Here is a 22,653-nt window from a genome sequence, read left to right as displayed (position 1 = left end):
GGGCAGTGAGAAACTAGAAGCCTGATTTCCTTTGCAATAGTGTAGGACTAAAAGCTGAGTCACTATGCGGACCTCTGACTGGGTTTTAAAACTATTCTCTATTGTTTTTAGAGTGGCTTGAGTTTGCCTCTTATATTTAAAAGACTTCTTTGCTGTTTCTTTATGTAAAGTTTAGGTTTTTGTTTTACCTGAAACTTGTAATTTAATTCTTTTCAGGTGACTTCAGTTCAGGTACTGTAACTGTATCCAGAAAAATACAGGCGGATATATTGTAGAAATGAGGTCTGGTTAGTAACACAGCAGTTTCAACCCCGAACTTGCCTGTAGCAAGTATGATTGCTCAACAAATCAGCATAAAAATAAACAAACATTCACCTTATGAAAAGACAAGATTAACTATATTTTAAAATATTTGCTTCCAGGTTAAAGGCTTGCATTCAGCCAAGAGCACAAAAGTTTATTGCAGCATTAAGTCTCTGAAAAGGAGGTTTTAAAACATACCATTCTAGTATTTAGTAATGTGACACACATTGGGATTCAACTTCCATTGCAAAATATGGGTAACGGACATATCTACCTGCATACCTGAAATATCTCTGGAAGTGAAAGACAAGTGTATTAAACCATTACATCACCTTTTGTCCCTTTATCCTTGGTTCTGATCTAATTTAGTCAGGGACTGAAAGTTAAAATGGGCCAAAATGAGACTTGCTATATTTGGTCTTGAACCAGTGCAAAGAATCTAACATCTTGTCTTGTGAACTGCTAGAACAGGAAGAGAATGTTCTACACTGCTGCAAAGATGAGCCCACCAGATTTCTAGAGTTAGTCCTTGTAGCACTGGATGGTCATAAGATAGCAAGTGTTACAATATGCACCATTCACACTGCACTGTGCTTCTTCTCCCCCACTTCCTTCCTTCCCACTGGATTTTCTCAACCAGTCTTTCGTCAACCACTAGTGCTGGAAACCAAATGCCTTTCCATCCCTGGTAAATTTGGAAATGCAGCTCTCAAGGGGAACAAGATATAAATTTCTGACCCATGCTTACTCTTCAAGAGGAAAAAACAATTTAATCCGGTGGATTTCCCCAGATATCGCCAATATTACTCTACCTGATATGAAGATTGTATAGTTTAAATATTGGCCCAGAGTACTCTAATCAGATCAAATCGAAGCACGAGGGAAGGAAAAAAACAGCTCTGGCAAAGAACTTTTGGCAGAGGATTGGAGAGTACCTCCAGGATAGCTACCCACAGTGCACTGCTCTCACTGCTGATGCTAGAATACCAAATGTGGACATGCTCCGCCGACAGAAGGAATGTTGTCTGAACATGCATAAGCAACACAATTATAGCGGTTTATGATTTTCGGCATAACTTGTGTAAACAAAACTGTAGTGTAGACAAAGACTTAGTTAATCAGGACTGAAGAAATTAAATTCTGCTAACTAATATTTTGCTTAAATAAATTACTTCACTTCAGACATCAGTTATCTTAAAGGCTAGTGCTGCAAAGTTCTGCTTCTTCAGATTTATTTATGCCTTTTCCACTTTATTTATGGTTATACATACACAACTTGGGCAAAATTTTAAAAATACTACACCGCTTCAGGCTGCTCAGAAGACCTCTTTGACCTTATAACCTCTTCTCTCCAGGCCACAATTTCATGTGCAATTAAAAGGAGCAATGAAATGATTATACATAGACTCCCTAGAGAATTCTTCTGTTATATAATGAGTAGGGAGCTCTCTGGTTTACGATCTGACCAATTGTTTTCCCCCCAATTACAGATGGATTTACCAATGGACAGCACCAGGCAGCAGATACTGTTTGCTTAATTTTACAAAATATTGAAAAGACAACTTCATAAAATAAAGGAAGTTTCTTTTTTAAAAAAGCCAATCTTTAGCAATTCAACTACACTATAAATTACATGCATACTCTAGACTGTAGTTCTAAGTAGAGCATCAGACACGAAGCATTCTCCAACACCTTCCCAAACAAGATGGAGACAAAAATAGTATGGACCTACTCTATACTGCTTTGCATTTTTCCCCCCACACTTTATGTTCCAAAAGGCAATTTCAGTTACGTAGGTCAACATTTGCATAGCACTTCCCCAAAAAGATTTCAGATTACACATGCACTCTCACTTTCTATTTGGGAAATGTTTTCTATATATATTTTAAAACAGGCAGTTAGTCTGCTACTTCTGAGTCTTGTTATTTGCTGGATAAAACGTTGAATCTCATACATTTTTCTCCTAACGACACTGGTTGGCTCTTCCAAGCTTACCTAATTGGGTTTCATTTTTACTATGGTCTGCAATTCTATCTGTGCTGATGCCAGTGCCCTGCCTGTTCACTAATTAGTTGCTTTGTGACGAAAGAGAATTATACCTTCTCACATAGACGCACATGGCGGGTTTTGGGCATAATATTGCTTTTAACCAAGCAAGCCAGCCATTGGTGGTGGGGAACTTATCCCTGCATGATTCTAAAATGTGCAACACTTAGAGAAGGAGGAAAAAGAGAAACATGAGTAAATTGCAAAATGTAAAATGTTTAATTTACATTTTAACATCCTTACTTGGTTTTGGCATGAAGTACATAACCAGTTACTAGTGGTCAGTGTTGTAGCTAAATGGGACAGCCATTATGTTCTCAGCAACAACTCAAGCTTTTGACTTTAGAACCTATTTTAGAATGTTGGTCAGGACAATGAATAGGTTATCCTCTATTGAAGTATCGCAGAAGTTATCTTCATTTTAATAGCTATAGATCTTCCAAGCAGGATTTACATTATGATACCAAAGTGGCCATTTAGGTAGATGCAGTACTCATCTTCCAATTCAACCGCAGGTCATTCAAGGACAAAATACGACACGCCAAATAATTTTTATTTTTAAAAAATGTCTTATTCAATGCTTTTCGAAATTACTGAAAAATTCAGGAAGGAACAAGCTTCCTGTTAAGGTAACAGCACCTTTATATTTTGGCTGTAAATCTCTTAAATATGAGAGGATCCAATCACGTAAGATTTAAAGTCACAAACATTTTTACTGGCATACAGACTTGTTCCGACATACTGGTAGATCAAAATTTCATCTGCCAGAGAACCACTCCTCATTCACAGTTAACATCGGCCACGATATAATCCTAAAACCACAGATTAAACCTCTTTGTTTTGAGAAAAATCAAATAAACTAAAATGTTTTCAGTTTTATGGTGGGGTTTACAGGCCAAATTATACCAGTCATAACTAGGAAACGCCACGATCTTCAGATTATGCCATCAGGGACGTGCTGGCCCATTTATGGATAATGGGGTTGCACAGGTGTCACAGAGCCAAATTCCTACTAAAGAGCCTTTAATTACAGGTAGCAGTAAAAGATTCCAAGCTTGACTCTTAAAGGTTCAAATGGAGTTTGCTGAGCTGGCTGTCAGAAAAAAAACCTCCACATCTTTTCATTTGAAAATTGAACAAATCTGATATTGAAAAGTCAGTGATATCTAGAGCTAGACTGTCAAAAAAAAAAAAAATGCTTAGCACTAAGACGTTCCTATGTAAATTAAAAAGAGCTGCTGGTAGGTGAGCCCTATTGAAAATCAGGTGCATAGCAAGAATGGATTGCCATTGTTACTAAATCACTTTTTAGGATAAAGTGGCATTTTACCTATAAATTTCTGATCAGAAGAATTTCTTAGGCTGGAGGGCTCAACCAGTTTAAGTACAAAGCAGTTGCTAGCAAAGTGTTTTTAGTGAAGACCCTTTGACTTCAAACTTGTTTCCCTCTTTGGTCAGCCAGAGCCCAATCCGTTAAACTTCCAAGAATATTAAGCCCATTTTTAATCTTTGGAGAGTGAAAAGGTACAGTATATTGAGAAAATGAGGGGCTATTGACTGCTACTGATAAGTAGTATTATATACTTGTAGTCTACTTGTATAGTTGTAGTCTACATCTGAGGAATACTTCTTCTATCATGTTACTCAATTATTGCAAAAACAGCCCAGTCCAATGAATTTGTGCTTTTCTCAAAGATCAAAAAATGTATATTGATTTTACATCATAAAGGGGATTACAGAAAGAGTGCAGGATCAACCATTTATTTGACAATGACATGCTGAGAAACAGTGTTTCGTTCTAAAATGTATTGTCTCAAGCTTAATGCAAAGAGCAACATAGGCGTCATGATGATGCAACAAACAAGTCTACCATGGTATCTTGTTGGACAATGGCAAATGCTGTTATTTTTAGAAAGAGGAATGAACGCTGCATGCCAACATCCCGAGTCCTGCAATATTATGCATTGGAGTGGGGATGAATTCCTGATTTCCTGCTACATGTCATTCTAAAGTCAATAGTTAATTTGATAAATTTAGCTCTTTTCTGTTCAAGGGCTTTTTTTGTGAGCAGACAGACATTTCCATTTATCTGGATTTTTCCCTAGATTCTCCCCCACCCCACCCCACCTGTTAGGGTCACAAGTCAGGTGGCATTTTTACTGATCCCTAATTGATTAAGTAATTTATGCTGAGGATTGAAGACGCTAGTGGTGTTTTAAATCTCTTAGGGAGAATGGCTAAAGGAGCTGGAAATTTAACCATTTCCTTGCTAGAAAGCATAGACATTGCTAGAGGCAACATTCCTAGGATAATTAGGCTTAGATGACATTTACCAGCTAGTTGCAAAATTTAGGTTTACTTTTTTTCTAATCACATTCAAATAATTGCTTGGGTGGTTCTAGGCAAGAAGATTGACATCAGATGCTTAACTGGATTGTTTAACTGCATGAGAGAAGGGTTTTAGGAATGCAATCTCACTCCTGCCTACACCCATAGGATCTCATCTGCAATAAAAGGTATACTATGGCCTGTGCAGATATTCTAGCACATAAGCTTAACATTCACTGAGCTTTCATACAAGTAAACTCAGTGACTTAGATATTTGCTGAAGGTGAACAGAAAAAGACTGCAAACACAACCAAAGAAAGTTCTTTTGTAAATTTAAGCAATTTCTTTTTCTGTACTAAGTATTTATCCAGCTCTACAAATAATTTCTTTTGGAAGTTTTGAATTTCAGCTTCTGTCTGACCTTTTCGAAGTTCAGTAAACAAAACTGAACTCCACAGGCAATGATTTAACAATGACTTATATAAAAGAGCATTTAATTTCTGTATTATTCTCCTCCCTTATTAGTACCGTCTCCACAGGGAAGTGAAAACTAATTTACAAGTCCTGTATGCCTATTAGTTTCAACTGTGCTTCGCACTTGTCTATATTAATTTTTATTACACAGTGTGCAATATAGACACCTATTTTCTTTACCCACCTTTTGGAAGCACTGCTAAAAGATTAGCATCAATGTCCTTTGTGCTATTAGCAAGTTCTTCTTTATCTTCAAATGAAAATTCTTTCTGAAAACTGAAAACAATATCTGGTTTACAGAGCTGTGGACAATTCAGCTAAAAATCATATTACGCCAAGATATACAAAGATTGACTTCATGATACCCCAACATACAGACACAAAGGAGAGTATTTACTATGATTTCAGGAGCCACACAAACAAGAACAAATTCCCACTAATGGGACAATTAATGAAAAGTAGTACAGTAAACAGATGCTGTTTAGCTGAGGTTTAACATACGAGAAATACACCTATAAAAGGTTAAAGAAACTGAAACCAAAGCCAGGCTTAACAGAATTTGGAAGAGTCATTTACAACAGACAGTAGCCCATGCTTCATTAAATTATTATTTATATCTGAAATAATCTTGGTGAAATCATTCTTCATAAATAACATTAAAGCTAACATTTCACACAATGTTACAGGTTATAGTTATCTTTTCAGTACTATATTACACATTCCAAACAGAACACCTTCTGTACAATTAACGTGACATTTATGGTACACACATGCATACATCTTTAGACCTAACATAGCTTTTAGAACAGCAGGACGTGTTTTCTTGGGGGGGGAAGGGGGGGAGGGGGGGAAGGGGGTTGGGTTGATTGTCCACTTGTGAGAAATAAGCGTTTTTTTGTTTTTTTTTTAATATGAATGAATTATTTGAGATAACACAGGTGTTATATCTGTCTAAGGCATCTCCAGTTGGCATTGAGATCTCTTATGTTTAGTTAGGAACCATCTATTGAGAGACTCAGGATATGTCTACACTAGCAGCACATCTGTAACATAGGCATTTACTACAGTGATGGAAGGGGTTCTTCCATACTGTACTAACCCAACCTCCCTGAGAAGTGGTAGCTGGGTCGACATTGCATATGGCTAAGACACAAGAGACTCAGAGAAGAAAGACAGGATAAGATGCCGGGATTGGGTCTGGGACTGGCCATCGTTGGGCCAAGGAAGTGGCCACTAGGTGTGAGTGCGAGAGGCAAAGTCTCCCACAATGCCACAATTAGGCACAAGAGGATACCCTACAGGTGAGGATAAGGACTCACCTTTTGGGGGTTGTGTGTTGTGAAAAAGCAATAAAGCAATTTATGAATTCTGAATATGAAAGCGAAGCAGACTGAGTATACTCAAACTCTGAATTCAGGCCTACCCTAAATCATGTATAAAGAAACTTATATGATTCTGAAATCTTTAGCAAGTTTGTTTAGGAACATACAGTTCATGCAATCCACAGTAAATAATATACTAGGGTCTTAAAATTACTTAGGATGTGCAATGGAGTTCCTGTGATTAAAGAATGACAGATTACATAGTCCATTTACAGTTGGCTATATTCTAGAAAATTCTTCAATAGTATTACTTTGAAGACCACTAGTATATATGATGGTCATCAGTTGCCTCCTATCCTGACCATCATAAGTAGATGATATAATTACATTTTATTCTACTATGCACCTCAGTATCCTGAAAAAATATTTTCAATGAGTAATATATGAAGTATATAGTTATTGCTAATTTGCTTATTTTGTTTGGAATTCTAAAAAAGTGTTCTCTTACTTTGACAATGCTATTTACAAGCACACACTGAATCATGTGCTTTCCTTTACAGACAGTGAGGAAAGGACTAAACTCTGAAAATACTTATTAAAATGGACCGTGCAAATAAGCATTCATCATACTACCTTGTCATGAAATAAATGTGTCGTGCTGTAACTGGCAGTGGAAGTTCCTAGAAATTACTATATACAAGGGTTGGACAAGTTGTGTTACCTTCTTTTTTAAAAACAATAGCAAGCTGAATGCTCAGATCCCTGTTAACTTGTTGATAACAGAAATCTGCACCTCAACATGTGGTAAAACCATTTTTAATGGCTCCAGAAACATACAGCAGCCATGAGCAAATGGGATATGTCTGGCTTTCATTTTAGGCTGCCAGAGGCTCAGAAAAGTTCACTGCATATTTCCATGTATCTTGTGTTGCCAACTCTCCTGATTTTATTGCGAGTCTCCTGATGTGTCAGTCTTTTAAGCCACAGATCCTAGAAACATTTGATTACAAAAGAATCTCAGCTTTCAGTTAAAAAGTTCATAGCCCTCATGATTGCAGGGAAAACCCTGAAAATGTGAACACCACAGGCTCAAAAATCATAAAAGGTAAATAAACTCAAAATTAATTATTTTTAAAAATATGACAACTTAAATTAATCTTACAATTTGGATGCTGGCCTGACTCATGACTTTTGAATCCCTAGAGCTAGTAATACCATTGGCAACAGTGATATGTTGCCATAGTGTGTGTGAAATAGCATAATACTTTGAATTTTGTTCAATATAGACTTCCAACATAGGAAAGCATGTTTCAATTAAGCATGTGCTTACATCTGCTATTGACTCAATGGGAATAAGCCCTTACCTTTACTGGCCACTATCTTTTCTATGGGTTTTCTGCTTTTCCTCAGCCCCTCTCTCAAGGCCTCAATTTTTTTTTTTTTTAAAGGTTTGCAGGTCTTCTACTTGGGACCCTGCGTGCTGTGAACTGGTGGGCAGCATGGCAGTTAGATACCTTCAGTTTGCACAAAGAATTTTGAGGTAGGTTCAATGGTAAGTTGCTGAGGGAGCTCTGGGAACATGTCTCCCTTATTCATTAGGTTGCCATTTGATTAATTCAAAAACATTTACTCAACAATCAAATCAATGCCCTCCATTGTTTTATCCAGACAGCATGTCTATACCTATAGTAAACGCAAAAAGGAAGATCTTGCTCTTTAAAAATAATACAATTTATCTGAAGAATGTGCATAAAGAGATACAGTAATTCTAAAAAAGTAAAGAGATGCATTTAGGATTTATCATAATTTGAGGGGGCTGTTGGCCCCTTACTGAAACTCTGTGGGTTTTCTGGTTGGCCCTCTCCCAATTCCAGCAGAAAGGAAAAGGGTCAAAGAGGAGTCAGAATCCTTAGACTGGCAGACCCCAGGGCTAATGGGGGAGGGCCAGCTCTCCACATCAGTCGGATTGACAGGATGGGCAGATCAATGAGGGGAGTCAAGAGCCCAGCGCCTTTCTCCCTGTGATCGGGGGCTGCCAGGGCAGAATAAGGCAGAGCTAGGGAGAGAGTAGAAGTCCAAAGCAGAGCTGGGGAGAGAGCAGCTGCCGGATCAGAGCGATAGCGCTGAGGCGAGTCTCCTGCTCTCGCAGGAGGGTCGTGCACGCTGGTCTAGGGAGAAAGGAAGAGATGGGACCCTTCCAAAAGGTTGTTGGGAGGGCGGTAAGTGGCAGGGCCTGAGAGGATGTGGCCTGACAGGTGGGCAAAACTGGTTCTGGATCTGTCACAGAGCCCAAACCCATGCCCGGGCAGTGCCACACCAGCAACGTCACAGCAGCACATCCAGGTCCAGGAAGATGATGCCGGACTCGTAAATTTTTTGTTACTTTAAAGTTTATTGCATATTAGAGGCCATTGGATTGACCCTTATCCAAGCAGTTTCCTCACAGTGCTTACAGTGTGTTCTTTAATCCCCGAGGAAACAGTTTTGGGGTAAATAAATTGTATATGTGTTTACATGAATTGCAGTGATTATGGGTCAACAGGGTAACCCGGGAGTTGAGAGTATGGTGGAGTGGGGCACCCTCATCCCTGGCCAGAGTTGCCCACAGAGAGACTGAGGTAAACATAACCCTTGAGCTCAATCTTCCCTGTGTGGTGCGAGTCCTGCTCACGCATGGCTAGGAGGGAAAGTTGAGGTGGGCAGGTACCAGGGTCAAGTGAATCGGGGAGGGGACTCAGATACTTTTGTTGCTGGTTCAGCTAGGGTACTACATACATAGAGAAATTCCCCTATTACTGTGGGACAAATCCCCCTCTTACAACATCAAAAACAAACGTTTATTTGCAAGCTATATTGAATTCAAAGTAGTAAATTACAGTAACTAAGAAATATGGTTTCAGTACTGTAAGTCATTAGAGGCAAAGGTTTTAATAAGATCCTGACAATTCATTTATTTTTCACCGATTTTCCCTTTTTGTAGATAGGGAGAAATATTTGGAGATGCCCTCCTCTGTTCCATTAGTTATTTACAGCCCCAAGGTTAGCTGCTTCTGTAGGGTCAGATAAAAAAATGGTTGCTTACTTGTAGTAACTGTTGTTCTTCGAGATGTGTCGCTCATGTCCATTCCATTGCAGGTGTGCGCACACTGATGTGCACGGTTACCGGAACTTTTTTCCCTTTAGCAGTACCTGCAGGGCTGGCTCTGGCACCCTCTGGCATCGTGTGTTTATGCCGCAGTATAAAAGGGGGCAGCTGGCCCTACACCCTCTCAGTTCCTTTTTGCCATCAAATCCGATGGTGGGGATGGAGGGTGGGTCATGGAATGGTCATGAGCAACACATCTCGAAGAACAACGGTTACTACAGGTAAGCAACCATTTTTTCTTCTTTGAGTGCTTGCTTATGTCGATTCCATTCTGGGTGACTCACCACCAGTGCCATCGGAGGTGGGCTCAGAGTTCATGGATGTGCTGTCTGCAGAACTGCTCTGCCGAAGCTGGCGTCACCTCGAGCTTGCTGCACTATAGCATAGTGGGATGTAAAGGTGTGCACCGATGACCAGGTAGCTGCTTTGCATATATCCTGTACTGGAACTGTACAGGACGACAGAGAGCTGGGAAGTCTTGCGAAAAGGCCTTTCAATATAGAAGGCCAGAGCCCATCTAACATCCCGGGTGTGCCATCTATGCTCCTCGGCTGAATTGTGTGGCTTAGGGTAAAAAACTGGCAGAAAAATGTCTTGGTTAACATGAAATTGGGAAACAACTTTAGGCAGGAACGCTTGGTGCAGCCATAGTTGGACCTTGTCTTTGTAGAAGACGATATATGGTGGTTCTGAGGTCAAGGCCCGCAACTCAAACTCTGTGCTGAGGTGATAGCCACTAAAAAAGCTACCTTCCATGACAGAAGCATCAGGAAGCAGGTTGCTAAAGGCTCAAAGGGGGGCCCTGTCAGTTGAGCCAACACTAGATTTAGATTCCAGGAGTGGGGATGAGTCTCATACTTGAGGGAAGAGCCTCTCTAAGCCTTTGAGAAACCTTCCAATCATGTAATGGGAAAAGAATCGAGCTCCCCTGACCTGGAGGGTGAAATGCTGAGAAAGCTGAAAGATGGACTCTTATAGAGGAAATTGCTAAACCCTGACTTTTAAGAGACATCAGATAATCCAGGAACGTCTGTATCAAAGTTTGTCTCGGGTGAAGCCCATGCTCATGAGCCCACAGGGAGAATCCGTGCCACTTCGCCAAGTAGGACGCTCTAGTCGAGGTTTCCTGCTACCTCTTAAAATCTCTTGGACCTCCGAGGCGCATCCTCGCTCATCTACATTCAGCCAGCCAGCCTTCATGCTGTCAAGTGCAGAGAGATCAGGTCCAGGTGTAGCAGTCTGCCCCTATCCTGTGACAATACGTCTGGCCGATTCAGGAGCTGCAGCAGACACAAAGGTTATCGAGGGATTCAGGCCCCCAAAGGGTATTCCCTGCACAACATACTGAGGGTTGGTTCACCAGTCCAGGGAAGATAATACCTTGGAGGGGATACTCAGAACTTGGTGAAGACTGTGCCTGCTTGGGGAATAAACCGACGCTAGCCATGACTGCAGGGGCCTGAGTCATAGCCGTACATACTGTACTACATAGGTGCGTGCCGCCATAGGTCCTAGCAGCTGGAGGCACACTTGAGCTGTTGTGAGGGGTGACACTTGGACGTCTCTGATAAGGGTCAGCATAGAGTGGAACCGAGATTGTGGTAGGAATGCCATAGCCCATGTGGAGTCTGTACTGCCCCTATGAACTCTATCCATTGGACTGGTGACAATGTTGATTTTTGTTCGTTTATCAGGCCTAATCAGCAGCACGTGCAAATGACTAACTCCAGCACATGTTGTACCTGGGAATGGTACTTGCTTCTGACCATCCAATCGTCCAGGTAAGGGAAAATCTGAACCCATTGACGTCTTAAATATGCAGCCACCACCACTATGCATTGTGTAAAGACTCTCAGGGTTGAAGAAAAGCCAAAGGGGAGTGCTGTGAACCGGTAATGGCCCTGGCCCACGACAAACCTGAGGTACCTCCTGTGCCCAGGGAAGATTAAGATAAGGAAACAGACGTCCCTCAGGTTCAGGGCGGCATACCAGTCTCCCAGATCCAGGGAGGGAATGATGGAGACTAGCGAGACCATGTGGAACTTCAATTTCTTGAGGTATTTATTGAGAAGTTGCAGGTCAAGTATAGGCCTGAGCCCTCCCTTTGCCTTAGAACTGAGAAAATGGTGGGAATAGAAACCTTTCCCCCGAAAGTCTGCAGGAACTTCCTCCACGGCCCCTAAAGCTAGCAGGGCCTGTACATCCTGGAAAACGAGATGCTCATGAGAGGGGTCCCTGAAGAGGGACGGGGAAGGGGGGTGGTTGCGTGGAGTTGAGGAAAATTGAAGGGTATAAATCCTTCTGCAATAACATTGAGGAATCAATGGTCCGATGTTGTGCCATGCCTGGGAAAAATGGAAACGGTGGTTTAGGAAAATCTGGGATTCAGATCCTGGAAGGAGGCTGCTATGCTGCCTTTAGGCGTGGCATCAAATCTGCTGCCTGTGACCACTGGTGCAGTGCAAAGACCTTTGCTGCGAAGTTGAGGGGGTGAGAGCCTGACAGTGACGATTAAACCTTCTGTCCCTCTGTCTCCTTCTATAGGAGGAGGATTGTGCCGGTCCTTGGAACCGAGGCTGCCGCAGGGGAGGCCAAAACTGCCTTCGACAACTGCGGGGCGTACAGGCCTAAGAATCGCAAGGTGGCCCTTGAATCTTTCAAGCCATGCAGCCTCGCGTCTGTCTGGTCTGAAAAGAGGCCAGTTCCATCGAAGGGCAGGTCCTGGATGGAGTTTTGCACTTCTTGCAACAGCCCCGAGGGCTGCAGCCACAATGACCTGCGCACAGATACGGCGGAGGCCACTGATCTTGCTGCTGAATCCACTGCATCCAGGGATGCCTGAAGGAATGCCCTTGCCACCACCTTACCCTCATCCAGGATGGTGGTGAAATTCTGGGCATGTTCCTGAAGGAGAAGCTCGGTGACCTTGGATAACAAGTTCCAAATATTAAAATTGTATCTCCCCAGAAGGGCCTGTTAGTTGGCTATCCAGAATTGTAGGCTTGCCGTAAAACAAACCTTATGGCCAAATAAGTCTAACCATTTTGCCTCATTTTTCGGGGTGCAGCTTGGTTGCCCGTCTGTCTCTCTCATTGACTGCAGCCACCACAGGGGATCCTGGAGGAGGGTGGATAAAGGGTATTAGAATCCTTTTGTGTAATACTTCTTTTCAGTCCTTTTTGAGGTTGGGGGAATGATGACAGGGTTTGCCACAGGACCTTCACCACTTTTAATACCCCATTATGAATGGGTAGTGCAAACCGAGCTGGTGCTGCCGCCGCCAACACATCAAACAAGGTGTCTGAGGTGTTCTGGAGCTCCTTAACCTCCATGCCCAGGTTGGAGGCCATTCTCCTCAGGAGGTCTTGGTGTGCCCTGAAATCTTCCAAGGACGCTGATGGTTCCCTGCCACCACCGCCTCATCTGGGGAGGATGAGGATAAAGGCAAGACCTGCAGTGGAGGGGGTGGTTCTTTGCCTTGGTTCTGGCTTGAGGTGGATGCATGAAGCTGCGAGTCACCTTCAGATTCTGAGTCTTTTGACCCCTTACCAGTTGGCGGCACCACAGACTGTTTCGCTGAGGAGCAGAACGAACAAAGCCCTGGTGCCATGTGGAACTCCCATGGGTTCCAATAAGGCCAATGAGCTGGCCATTGCCCCTGGGGCCAGGCAGATGTTCAAGGCACTTCCCCTCCTCTGTAATCGCTGTGGCTGCATCAGTGCTGGCTTGGCTAAGAACTACGCTCCATCCCAGATGCCGGGGAAAGGGAGTCTGATCCTGAAGACCAAGACGGAGCTGCTGAGTCCTCCAACTGACCCCTCCCTGGTGCTGGGGAGCAATTGAGCAGGGAAGGAGACTGTGCCTGGAATTCACCAGTCGGTGCAGATTCAAAGAGTGCCTTTCTGGAGACCAGGGTGGTGCTGGAGTTGGCCCTACAGGTACTGCCAAAGGGAAAAAAGTTTGTCACTGTGCACATCGTTGTGCACCCAGCTAGAATGGAATCCACATGAACAAGCACTCGAAGAAGAATCTTTGGTCTCTTGATTTATAGGTAACCTAGTATTTAAAAAGCACTTTTAAATTCCCCCACTACTCCCATATTTTGACAATATTAATTTTCCATTACAGAAGCTTAAAAAACTTTAAAAAGTAATGTAACATGAGTAGGTGTGGATTCTGGGCAGCTGCACTAGAAACTTTTGGGTTGGTGTACTTTTACTGTTAAACACTTAATTTTTTATTATTAAAGTGATTTTTGGCACACACACAGAATTTTTACTGTTTGCTTTTCTTGCATTTTTGGCCAAAGTTGAATATGTTATTTTATCACCGTCTCTAATGTTTTCTCCTCAACAAAGCCACTGTTAGATCTGGATTCTGCACAGGACTGAGAAAAAGAAATGCATCCAACTTCTTCAGCTGGAAGATGTTTTGTAAAAAACGGTTACTAACCTTCCGTAACTGTTGTTCTTCGAGATGTGTTGCTCATGTCCATTCCAGGTAGGTGTCTGCATCCCACGTTCACAGTTCGCTGGAAGGTTTTTCCTCCTACTAGGACCCGTAGGGTCAGCTCTGGTGTCCCTGGAGTCGTGCCTCCATGGTGCTATATATAGGGCCCTGCAGGCTCCGACAGGGGGGTATGTGGGTGGGTCTTGGAATGAACATGAGCAACACACATCTCTAAGAACAACAGTTACGGAATGTTAACAACAGTTTTTTCTTCTTCAAGTGCTTGCCCATGTCAATTCCAAGTAGGTGACTCCCCAGCCAGATCATAGGAGATGGGGTCAGAGCTCAGAGTCCCACAGATTGGAGCACTGCTCTGCCAAAAGCAGCATCATCTCTGGAATGCTGGGTAATAGCATAGTGGGCTGTGAAGGTGTATACTTGACCATGTTGCCACTCTACAGATATCCTGAATCGGTATCTGGGCCAGAAAAGCTGCAGAGGACTCTTCTGCTCTGGTGGAATGAGCTACTAACTTAGGGGCAGGCACATTTGCCAGGTCATAACAGGTTTTGATGCACTAGGAGATTCATGAAGAGATCCTTTGAAAGTAAACTGGAAGCCCCTTCATCCTGTCTGTGACTGCTATGAAGAGCTGTATTGTTTTCCTGAACTATTTGCTTGTTGCAATATAAAAAGCCAAGGCATGCCTGATGTCCAGCAAATGCAGCCTACGATCCTGACTACTAGCATGTGGCTTTGGGAGAAGACCGGGAGGAAGTTGTCCTGGTTTACATGGAACCGCGAAACCACCTTCGGAAGGAAGGCTGGATGGGGACGAAGTTGTACCTTGTCCTTAAAGAAAGTAGTATACAGAGGCTCTGACATGAGCTCCTTGAGTTTGGAAATCCTCCTGGCCAAAGTTATGGCCACCAGGAAGGTCACCTTCCAGGATAGGTAGAGGAGTGAGCACATCACCAGGGGCTCAAATGGTGGTCCCGTCAGTCTTGATAGGTCATGGTTGAGGTCCCATTGGGGAACTGGCAAATGTGTAGGTGGATACAGTCTGTCCAAACCTTTCAGGAAATGTGCAAACAAAGGGTTAGCAGACACCAAGTGTCCTGCCACCCAGGGATGGAATGCTGAAGTGGCCATGAGGTGAATGACCCAGATAGACCCTGTTGTTTCAGGTGTAGCAATGAGACCCTTTTGGGTCCTAGGGCGGAAGCCTCTGCAGATTTTGCATTTGTCCTGCTGATGTGACTCTCCCAAGCACTTAACAGGATGAATGTGTGTCATCTCTTGGCATAGGCTTCTTGCAGGACCCACAAGGCTTGAAGCCAGGCATACCCTGTCCCTGGGGAGCAGGGGGGGGGGGGGAAGCTACCTATAGAGCAGGGTACTTATAAAACTACTCTAGGACTATACTAAAATTAACTAACTATCTACTAATCATTAACTATTTACAGATACTTGGGATAGCACTTGCTAAGCAAGAGCAGCAGTGTACCAGCAACCATCACAGGCAGTAAGAAGGAACCGAAGAGGCAGAGGGTCGGCAGGGTGCCATGGAGGCACGACTCCAGGGGGCACCAGAGCCGAGCCTACGGGTACTACTAGGGGGGAAAACATTCTGGCAAACTGTGCATGCAGCACGCACACACCTACTTGGAATCGACATAAGCAAATACTCAAAGAAGAACTACATTTCATGCAGTCTGATCAAGAGCACGGGGTGCCATAAATTCCTGTTTATTTCCAGACATGATAAAAAGTGTTGGGAGTATTTTCCGCAGTGAAAAGTTTAATAAAAGAATAATCTTCAGGAATCCACATGAATTTTGTCAAATGTGTCTGATTGCATTTAAAGGAATTAAATAAAATATGGAGACTAGGAAATGTTATCACTTTTTTGTGCTGCATAAGAAGAAAATGTACTATTCAAAATAGTTGTCCAAAGATTGTCAGAGGAAAGCAGTACAACAGGTTGTTTTTAGATAACAGGGATTAACATTTGAAAACTTTACCTGCCACTGTAGCATGTAATGTTTGAATAGCTGCTCCATTAACCTAGTTATATACCCAGAAGCAAACACCAATTTGACTCAAATCCCAAAGGCAACAATGTTCAGCCATTGTTTCCTCCCATCTACATTAGAGCCATGGGATATATTTCTTTGGGATTTAATATTATAATAGAAATAAACTAGCATAAAAATAGGTTTTACTACCCTACAAATTGAGCATCAGGTTCTCATTTCTCATTCTATCCTTGCATCATTTCCTCCGCTTGATCTTTGAAAGGGAAAGCTTTTGATGTCACAATTTTGTCCCGCTCCTCTAATGTGTTCATTTTGATTTCTCCTACTTCCCCCACTTTAAGGTCTTCCTAGTCCCTTTCCCCTTTTTTTCTACAATGCACAGAGCCGTGAACGTCCAGTTCAGATAAATAGCTTTTTGTCGAGCTGTTACAAGGCAAAGAATCATTTTCCAAAATGTCAAACGCAACACAGATTCAGATGGTTATTACAGGTTATAATCTTACTATCAAGAAACTGCACTTAGTCAGATAAGAAGAATTTTACAATGTTTTACCTTAGTGTTCTTCTTCTTTGGAGTAGTCTTGAGGTTTTAAATCTGACTGAATTCTCTCTGTCAAGATCTATGAGAGAAGAAAAACCACAGGAAAGAGGCCATGTATTAATATGTAACATTTAAATGGATGTATCATTATCTCTACTCTTTGATGTTGGAAAAGGTAGCATCTTGGATTAGATAGCTGAATGAATATGTACAGCTGCATGCCTAAAAGAGTAACAACTTAAAATCTTGATAAAAAGTAGAGAGATCACATGTTCCAATAAGTTTTTAATATTGTTTGTGGCAATGAAATAAATGTGCTTTAAAGAGACAGAGCCAGGAGCTACTAAATTCTAACCCTGACTGTGACTACATCTTCGTCTGTGACCTTGGGCAAGTCACTTAAGCTCTTTGCCTCACTTTCCCTGATCGTAGAATGGACACATTTGCCTGCTTAACAGGGAGTATTGCATTTGCTAAGGTATATAAAGCATTTTGAAGATGAAGAGTGCTACAAAAGCATATAGTAACAAACAGGGTTGGACCCTAGCATTATTATAATAACTGCACAATTACTGCAAAAATAAGACATGCTTAAGTAAATGTTTGGTGCAGCAGTGTATTCCGAGGTCAGTGGCAAACAGTGATCTTCCTGAATAATCTGGAAATATGTTTAGTCATTTCCATCCTTGGCTCTTGTTCACCATGGGAGCAAAGCTGTGTTAGATACAATCCTGTTTAAACAATTATAGCTGACAGGGTTCTAGCTCAGAACCGTAATATTGAAGAACCACACTATTCACAAAGGAAGTAACCAATCAATAGTGCAGTAAGGTTAAGAGACTAAGAAACAAACCGATCAGGGATGTTGTGCCCAAAACCAGCTAGCATCAGCTATTTAACCACCGATGAAGCTACCATGATTTGCTCCTAGTGGGGAAATGGCCTTCGGTCCCATCTGCACTGAAATCAGGGGGACAAAGATACAGAATGGTTGTTCCTTGACATAACTGAGGGATTGTTTCATCTTGCAATGTAGACTGCTACATGACCAATACTGGTTATGTCCCATCTACTGAGACAGTACTTGGTGTAACCATGATGAGGGACAACAAGTTTGTAATCAGTACCCGACACAGCTATTTACAATCTAGAAGGAACCTTTCATATAAGCAAGAGATACTGGTACAACAAGGATGTAATGAGGTTTAATGTACCAAGAGCTGCATTTTCAAAGGGTCTCATATCTGTACAACCTTTAAAAATTTGCTCACTCATTCTCTCCTCCTGCATCTCAGAGATACATAGATTTAAAGGGAGACCATTTAATAGGATAATAGGATTATAAAAAGGCTAGAAACCATGTAAAACCAATGACCTTTTTCTAGAGTACTGGAATATGCTGAAACAATATTTCAAGCAATCTTGTTAACAAGTAAACAGCATCCTTCTAGTCTACATAGGCATTATCGTCTTTCCTGTTGGTATTTAGGTTTTCTTTTTCCAACTAGCTACATGGAAAATAAAAGCTCATTAATCATATAGCAGAGACATTTTGAAAGACCAGCTGCAAAGTATTATAAGCAAAGATTTATGAATGGTTTACAAATCATTACACTAATAATTTTTTTTTTAAATACTCCACATCAAACGTTTTCTAGAAAGGCCAGATTTATAATATTGTACAAACACAGCAGATAATAAAAATTCTCCAGAAAAAACCCAACACAGTATGAGTTTGGTTAATCAAAACCAGGCATGTGTAAGATTTATAACCATTCTAATAGTATATAACCTATCTTATAGTTTTTGGCACAAAAACATCTGTTCACTACGAAAACCACATGTAGGCCACAGAAAAATTCCTCCCCACTCCAACCAAAAAAAGGGGGAGAGCAGCTTTCATCATCTGAAATTTGAAGAAGCGGGAGGGGTCAGGGGCTCACAGAGGGGCATGATATTTTGACTGACTCTTTGTTATCCCTGAAACACAGATAACATTTAACATTTGTAAACTGCTGTGTACTTTATAGGGTAAATTCATGTGCACTCTCAACAACTTGTGTCTGTTATCCAACTATGATATTTTTCTGGGTCCCCTCGCCTCAATTCATTCACATGTTAAACGCTTGCTAAAGTTCAATAAAGTAACTTCCTGTCACTATCTACTAAAACTTAAAATTTAGGTTAATAAAAACATTGAAGGAATAACCAAAAAAAAATCTCCTTCCAGGAGAACTTAATGGGTCTACAGAATAATCCTTTTAATGTGGCTCTATTTCAATGGTTAATCTGAAAACATACACAATCAAACCACTGCACATTTAACAATATTGTGTTCCCTCAACAGTCACAGGAAGATTATAAACACACTCATAACCCTATTAGAAATAATTTTAAGTATTTGTATTTACAATTCAGAGTATGTTTCCTTCATTGTTAAATTATGAACTTGCTTATTAGTTTAACTGTTCAATCTGATATTCCCACTCCAATCTTAAAGCAGTGGTTAAAAACATAAGCAGTTAAATACATATGCAGTTAAAATATTAAATTAGGATAACTGGACATTCCATTCCATTGTTACTCAGTACATTTAAAGGCCTTAATTCAACTGCAAGATAAGCTAATTAGAAGATCCATCTAATCGGATTTTTGAAAAGTGACCTTTGAGGAAATTATAAAATACACTAGATGCCAAACTGAATACTGATTACTAAAGTAGAAAATGCTTCTATGGAAGGACCCAGACAAATAGTATGCAAACACATACCAAAAAAAAAAAAAAAAAAAAAAAAAAGAGAAGGGGGGGGGGAAGGGAGAAAATCAACTGTATTTATCCACTTTGAACTCTTACCTTGCTCCTCAGAGTATTTAACATTTCCCAAATAGCTGGAGATCCAAGGATTTCTGAACATGGTTGCACAAACAAAGGATTCAGCAATGAGAAAATACAATGGGAGCTAATTCTCAACCAGCCACAGCCCTAGGCCCGTCTAAGCAATACTGTGTAGAGATTTTTCATAGCACAGGACTGAAGCTGTCAGGCTATCGCGTCCCAGGGAGTACAGTAAATGCATAGCAATAGGCTGCAAACTAGAGCAGCTCAAGCCAGTAATCAGATTACAAGTAGAAATTAGGCACATGAATGCTAAAACAAATTGGACAACGGTGATTGGAAGATGTATAATATTTACTACTTCAAAGTTTAGCCAAATCACAAATTATGTTCTAGTAAGATGATATTGCAGAAACTCAATAATCTTGACAGGAAAATAAATTTCTCTCCAAAAGAGGAGTAATTCCTTATCTCTAATTAGAATAAACTGCAAAGAATGTTTAAACAAAAAGTAAAACACTGCAACTGAGCTGCCAGAAGATGGACTTTCAATCATATTATTATGCTTAACATTTAGCCCATCTAATAGGCCAAAAAGGAATGTTTAAGCAGCCAAGATTTATGGATAACATCTGAGCAAAATTACTGGTGGGAGAAGGGGAGTTAAGAACAGATACCCAGACACTCATTTTAATTTGAGACAGAAGGTGTAGAACCATAAGACAATTTATCTAACAAGTACAGCGTAGCTACCACATGTATTTTAAACTAGATTTTATAGGTTGTGGATTCAATACAACTTCAAGAATGAGAAGTTAAGAATCCTTTTTATCCCCCTCTAAAAATCTGGAAGCACTTCTTCAGAATGATGCAATAACTCTGTTTTACCAAGCAGATCTGTTTGATCATCTAAGGAGTACAATCAAGTAACCAAAAGAACAAAGAGGTGTTAAAAATGGCTGTGACAGAAAAATTCACACACTTCAACCCAAAACAGCCAAAGGCAATTATTGGAGAACTGGTACTCTCCTTCCCCCTCTTCCTCCACTCAGAACCACTTAAATGATTAAATACCAATGGAAGACAAATAGCTGTCAGGAGCCTTAGACTTAAAATGTTAGCTTATGGTAGAGCCCTGCAAATTCATGGATATCTGCAGATATGTGGATATCCATAGACCATTTTTGTGGATTGTGCATGGATGCAGATCCAAATTTTATATGTAAAGCCCTGCAAATCTGCAGATATCTGCGGATCATTTTTGCAGATCGGATGTGGATACAAATTTTGTATCCATGCAGGGCTCTACTTATAGGTGTTCAGGCATAAGAGCCATTGCCTACTTAGACTGGAAGCTCTTTGGGGCAGAAAAAAAGTATATGTAGTCTTGGAAGGACAAACACTTCTCTATGAACCCGGTAATTTTAAATGAATTCTTACTCATGGTGTTCAAATGCTATTTACACATCCTGTAAGTAAGCCTGAGTTTCCAGAACAGCTGCCAATTCTACTCAGAAAGCAGAACTTATGACAGACACTAGTGTGGGTCGGACTTCCTCTCCTAGTGTTCAGGGCTGACAGTTCAGGAATGCAGGGGGCAGCTCAGGAGAGTAAAGATAACAACTATAGAGGACTTAATGTGGAGGGAGGGAATAGATGAACTGCAACAGAGAATAGCCATGTCTGATTTTTCCTAAATGATAATTTGGTCTAAGCTCAGCATCAAGCTCTCTTTACTTTACATCGAAATTATTCACCAAGTGCTGCTCGCTTTGTGCATGACATCCACGAATACACCCTGCTGAGCTTAGCACGACTACCACTTCTAACATGGCATTCTGTGACCCTACATCACTGGCACACCACTCTAGGGTAATAGATCTGGTCTGGTCTGGTCCTTCAGAATTAGTTCTGTTGGAGGCAGAGGATTAAATACACTAGCAGTATGGTGCCATGCAAAGACAGAGGGAATCTGGACACATACTTCAGTCTTCAAGAGTTTCTCCATCCTCTAGATAATGAGCAAGTCCACCCTCTTCCAATAAACATAATTTGACCTGACCTCTTTTGTGGTGAAAAAACTAGTTTCATAGGGCCCTACTACACCACAGGGTCAGCACAGAGATGAGACTGATCTCTCTTCTCACGGGCTGGTTTTAGTACAACAGCAATTTGGAATAAAAAAAAAAACAAAAAACAAAACTGGAAAAAAAAAAAAGCGCTTTTATACACGAGTTAGCAAGAAAAAAAGAAATGAAAGTATTGGTAGGGTTGAGTTTTCCACCGCATATCTGCTTAGAAACTCCTGCAGTTTCTTACCATAAATTCTTTTCCATGGAGGTAGGGAGGGATCCAAATATTTCAAGGTGGCCTTTCTGTCCTTTAAAATGACCTAGTGTCCAAAAGCAGAAGCATGTACAGCCCCATGATATACCAAGGCTATGTTATAGATCTGCAGTTATTTCCATGCCCATCCCACGCCACTAGACCAATTTTTGGATTTCAGATGTCTCTAACATCTGAGCATGGCTGGAAGTTAAATTTGTAGTTAATGAAAAAATTATGTTAAGCATACATTTCTAAAAAAACAGATGGCCCACGAAAGATCTGTTGGCAACGGAAGACTGTTTTGTAACTTCCCCCAGGACCTGGGGCAAAACATCATTTTATTCAGGGACACTGATCATTATAATCAAAGCTGGAGCTCAGACTGCTTGTAAGCTGCTCCTGACTTACAGCATGGCCTTGTCAAGGAGTCAGGAGTCAGCCTCTCCTCCTCCCCAAAATCATGACATTTTAAAAAAACATTAAATTTCGAATTTTAGTTCTTGGGAGTTTGTTTTCAAGCCTCTCTCTGCAATCACGGGGGCTAGACATTTCATTATAAAATGGCACCTATGAATTGTAATCACAGGTCTCCGGGACCTGTGGCCACACGTGACAACAACAAAACCAAACCACCACAAATTCAGGACACATTTGGCATTTTTTCCTAATGTTTCCAGAAAAGAAAGAAAACAACCAACCACAACACAACTATTACCTACCAAAATAAAGTGATATAAAATTAAATGTAATAGTTACAGTATTTGTCCTTCAGCTCATTAAACAAGAAACTATAATCCACACTATGTTCAAGCATGAGTGCACACTCTGGTTTTTAAATATAA

At 41.1% G+C, this 22,653-nt stretch overlaps 1 protein-coding gene across 21 annotated transcripts in view; it reads right to left on the bottom strand.

Annotated features, from left to right (window-relative positions):
- SVIL (supervillin) overlaps positions 1-22,653 on the bottom strand; it is a 213,450-nt gene that overhangs the window by 87,677 nt on the left and 103,120 nt on the right. For all 21 annotated transcript variants that reach the window (XM_067542573.1, XM_067542572.1, XM_067542584.1 and 18 more), the window contains 2 exons: positions 16,660-16,726; positions 5,336-5,427 (listed from right to left, as the gene is read on the bottom strand). In XM_067542573.1, coding sequence (XP_067398674.1) covers positions 5,336-5,427; positions 16,660-16,726 — 159 coding nt within the window. The remainder of the gene's footprint in view (positions 1-5,335; positions 5,428-16,659; positions 16,727-22,653) is intronic.

This window comes from Emydura macquarii, unplaced genomic scaffold (genome assembly GCF_026122565.2).
Source record: "Emydura macquarii macquarii isolate MOO-44397 ecotype Brisbane River unplaced genomic scaffold, CSIRO-AGI_Emac_v2 contig_719, whole genome shotgun sequence".
NCBI lineage: Eukaryota > Metazoa > Chordata > Testudines > Chelidae > Emydura > Emydura macquarii.
Note: the sequence above shows the minus strand (reverse complement) of the source record. Positions and strands in the feature narration are given on the sequence as shown.